The sequence below is a fragment of the Cynara cardunculus genome (assembly GCF_001531365.2).
Source record: "Cynara cardunculus var. scolymus isolate 2C chromosome LG 4, CcrdV1, whole genome shotgun sequence".
NCBI classification, from domain to species: Eukaryota; Viridiplantae; Streptophyta; class Magnoliopsida; order Asterales; family Asteraceae; genus Cynara; species Cynara cardunculus.
The window spans coordinates 14706816-14710833 of NC_037531.1; the positions used below are offsets into that span (position 1 = coordinate 14706816).

The 4018-nt window shown below is 33.3% G+C and overlaps 1 protein-coding gene across 1 annotated transcript in view; it reads right to left on the bottom strand.

Annotated features, from left to right (window-relative positions):
- The window catches only part of LOC112511428, a 7863-nt gene extending 5986 nt beyond the window's left edge, over nucleotides 1-1877 (bottom strand). Inside the window, exons 1-3 of the mRNA XM_025117037.1 lie at nucleotides 1565-1877; nucleotides 1064-1152; nucleotides 823-961 (exon numbers count right to left, since the gene is read on the bottom strand). Of these exons, the coding sequence (XP_024972805.1) occupies nucleotides 823-961; nucleotides 1064-1152; nucleotides 1565-1751 (415 nt within the window). The 5' untranslated portion in view covers nucleotides 1752-1877. The remainder of the gene's footprint in view (nucleotides 1-822; nucleotides 962-1063; nucleotides 1153-1564) is intronic.
- Between the last annotated feature and the right edge of the window lie 2141 nt (nucleotides 1878-4018).

Here is a 4018-nt window from a genome sequence, read left to right on the forward strand (position 1 = left end):
GATGCAACTTTCTGTTCAAATCCCTTTTGTGTATGTTTTGGCTTCTATTCAAATCGACATAGGATGCAACACATATTAGGTTAATCCTTCAATTTTGACAGATTAGGTTGAATATACATGAACACAGATTAGGTTAAATCCTTCAATTTTGACAGATTAGGTTGAAATCTCATGAACACAGGATTAGGTTAAAAAAATTATACGAAGTATTAGAAACCAAATCCTACAAACCAAACAGAGGAATGGATTTCAAATCCAATCCAATCCAAATCCCATGGAATCCAAATCCCTCAAGGGAATCCAAATCCCTCAAAAACATTCCCGCAAACCAAACGCACCCTTATTAGTTAGATTATTTGTCATCATTCTTTGATCGTGAATCTCTTTTGGTAACCTATACGTTCAGCTAAAATGAAATACAAACATAATGTCAATAAAAATTATATAAAATTTATACATTATTAATATATATATATATATATATATCTACATAATAAACATATATATATAATTTTATAAAAATTATATATTAGCGGCGGGTTGGGCGGGTTGAGCCCAATTTCAACCTTCCTAATTGACGGGTTAGCGGTTTGGCGGGTGGGCGGTTTGACGGTTAGGCGGGTTGGGTTTAATTGGGTTGTTAGCGGATTGGGTTGGGCGGGTTTCACGGGTTGACAGTTTTTTGTACACCCCTATGCAAAATAGCAAGTATATTAGCTCTAAAATCAGTTGACGATAAATTTAACGTAGGAAACTAGCTAGGGTTTCCATTATAGTATGCACAAACATCATCACATGTGAAGTTACCGAATATAAACCTACCATGCTGTAAAGTGGCGTTGGCTCCACCATTCAATCCTCCCAATAGTTCTATAATCTCGTTGATCAACTTCTGTTTCGACGCCTGTGGCAATTCAACCATGTCCTCTCTTCTATCTACTTTTTGTTTGATCTCTTTAACCTTTGACCAAAAAACAAAACAAACAAAATTTTGGAAAATCCGTCAACTCGCAAACATCCCAATTGGCAACAATTCAATTAAAACATAGGGTGAATCTCTCACCATTTCAATGAGCTTTCTAGGTTCGGATTGTTTTCGTATTCGCACTGATTCTTCCATATTTCTAATTTGATCTGGAGTGTAGGTAACAGCTGTACAGGCAAACAAGCAGAAACAGAATTACCGATCAAGTTTTGGAAATCTTGAAGGATCAATAAACAGAATTACAACTGGGTTTTCAATAAACCCCCAAATCTTGAAAATCAATTTGGAAAATCACAAACACACAAGTGGGTTTTACATAACCCCCTCTCCTCCAAATCGCATCTGCACAAACAACAATCAAACGAACAGGAAACAAACTCTACAACTAGGGTTCATCTTCGCTTGAAAATTGTGAACAATCAACACAAAACCCAGTTGGGAATAAGCAAGAATTAACCCAACAAACAGTATAACCAGTTTTAATCCATACAAACAAAGGCTATCAAAAAGGAAATAAGCAAGAAAGTTGATTATTGGCTTAAATAGATCAATAATATTCAAAAACAATGAAGCAATTACCAGTGTGTAAATCTTGATAGGAGTAGGAGTAAAGAGAAGTATAGAGATTCTGAAAAACGTAAAGGGCAACAACAATGTTGATGGAACATATGATAACAGTAGTTCTCTTATAAGAACACCATTTGGGCACTCCTCTCCCTCCTCTTCCATTATTTGAATAAGTATAATCTAACTCCGATCTTGCCATCTCCCAACCTCTCCCTCTTCTTCTTCAACTTCGTCTTCATTCCATCATATTCTCTCTCTCTCTCTCGTTCGTTTCTCTCTCTCTCTCCCTCGTTATTGTGTATATTCAAACAAATTTCTCTCGATATTCTCTCTCTCTCTCTCTCTCTGAACGGCTGTGTTTGGGGGGGCGGATCAATCAACAAAATCAGATCAAACCGCTTTTCCAAATTAGGGGACCGATGAAAGCTTTTTGTTGGGTTCTAAATCTGTGATCATCAAAAGTAGATAAGAACGAGTTTTTCAGCAACCAAAAACAAAAAACAAGTTCCAACTCTTTTTATTTCGAGTTGTAGTGGCAAAATGTATCATTATTGTTGTAATAATGTATTTCTTAAAAAGGATAGGTTAAATATAACCTTGTTTGTAAATTTATCCAGTAAGAACGAGACAAAGATTAACAGTCTTGTTTGGTAAGTGAGGACGACGATTCTTACCATGGTAAGTGTTTATCAAGTAAATTGTTGCATACTATGACGTTTTGATAAACTAAAATCTTACCCAATAAGTAAACAATATTGTTAAATTTTATTGATAAACATTTACTAGATAAGTGTTTGATAAATGATTATTTAGTTTTAATAATTGATAATTAAAATCTCTAAAAATATATTTATATTCATTTTAATTCGATGCTAATTGGGTAGTTCAAGAAATAAGTTACTTTCTTGTCTTGGTTCTCTCTTGTATCTTTTTGTACCTTTTCTATTTTTTTAATTTAATGTCTGTTTTTCAAAAAAAAGAAAAAATTCATCTCTAATAACTTTTTTATTTTGAAGATTACAATATGAATTATGTTATTAAAATATTCAATATTTTTCATGTTTATTTCTCTCTTCTATACATTTAATTTCAAAGATTCTCATTGTTCAGAATAATAAAAAATAACTTCTTTTTTATAGGGATTTGAATTGTAATGAATTTGAAATAATTGATGTGTTTAGTTTGTAGGATTTAAAATAGAATTGGATTTCATTATTCATAAATAATTTATAAAAAAAAACTATAAATAATTATAAAGTACATTTTTATTAATCGATTATTACAAAATAAATGTTTTAATATTTTTTAAAACCTTATTTTATATAATCGTATGAGATATCGTGAAATCTCGAACACCCCCTAAGGATTACAAATTTTTATGTTTTTAGGATTTCAATTAAATCCTGAAATTTCAAATTCCAACAATCCAACAAACCAAACATGAGATTGGAATGAGTTTGAAATCCAAATCCTCACAAGTTCATTCTATTCATGCATACCAAACGGGACCTCAGGGTCCGTTTGGTTTGCAAGATTGTTTTTTGGGGATTGGAATTTTATGGAGAGATTTAGATTTGAAGGGATTTGGTCTATTTGAAATCATTTTATCGTGTTTGATTTGTAGGATTTGAAATTGATCAGAAATCTATTCCTTTATAAATCATGTTTGGTTTGTAGAATTTTGGATTTGAAATCCATTCCTTTGTGGATGAACATCAAATAGCAACACGATCATATGATAAAAGTGCTCAATTCCCCGATCATGATCAAATTGCATACGCTGATTCATAATCATCCACGTTTAAATTATGAGTTTGACCATTGTCTCTGGTTTTTTTGTCCTCCATTGTTGTTTCAGTCGCCTCAAAGTTTGCTTTTTTGTCCTCCGTTGCCACATGCGGTATTTCAGCCGCCATAGGCTCAGGAATCTCTGTCGCCATAGATCTCCAACATTAAAATTAAATGAAAAATGAAAGGGAAATTGGGTGGGTTTAGAAAGAGAAAGACCGGGGGATTTGTGAACGGGAGAGAAAAGGCAAGGGAAGAGGAGAAAGGGTAAAAGATGAAGAGAGCACCAGGAGAGCACATGCGAAAGAGCATTGCCTTTGATCAAAGCGAGAGGGCATGATGGATGCGGCGCTGGATTTCAAATTAGAGCAGGAGAATCCGACGGGATTGGATTTGAAATACCAAGTGTGTGTCCACAATAACATTGATCAATCTTCATATTAAGCTTCCTTCAATGGCAGATTCATAGATATTGCATTAAGAACACTATGAACACATATATGAATATTGAGAGAGAAAGTCAATCCTCTCAATTCAGTCAATCCTCTTATTACTAATCTGAATATTACRATTAGCTCCCTTCACTTACTAATTACAAAGATTACCACCCTATTTATATGGTCAACATATTAATACAAAGTCAAAGTCAAACTAGTCTAAGAAAGTCAAACACGCTGA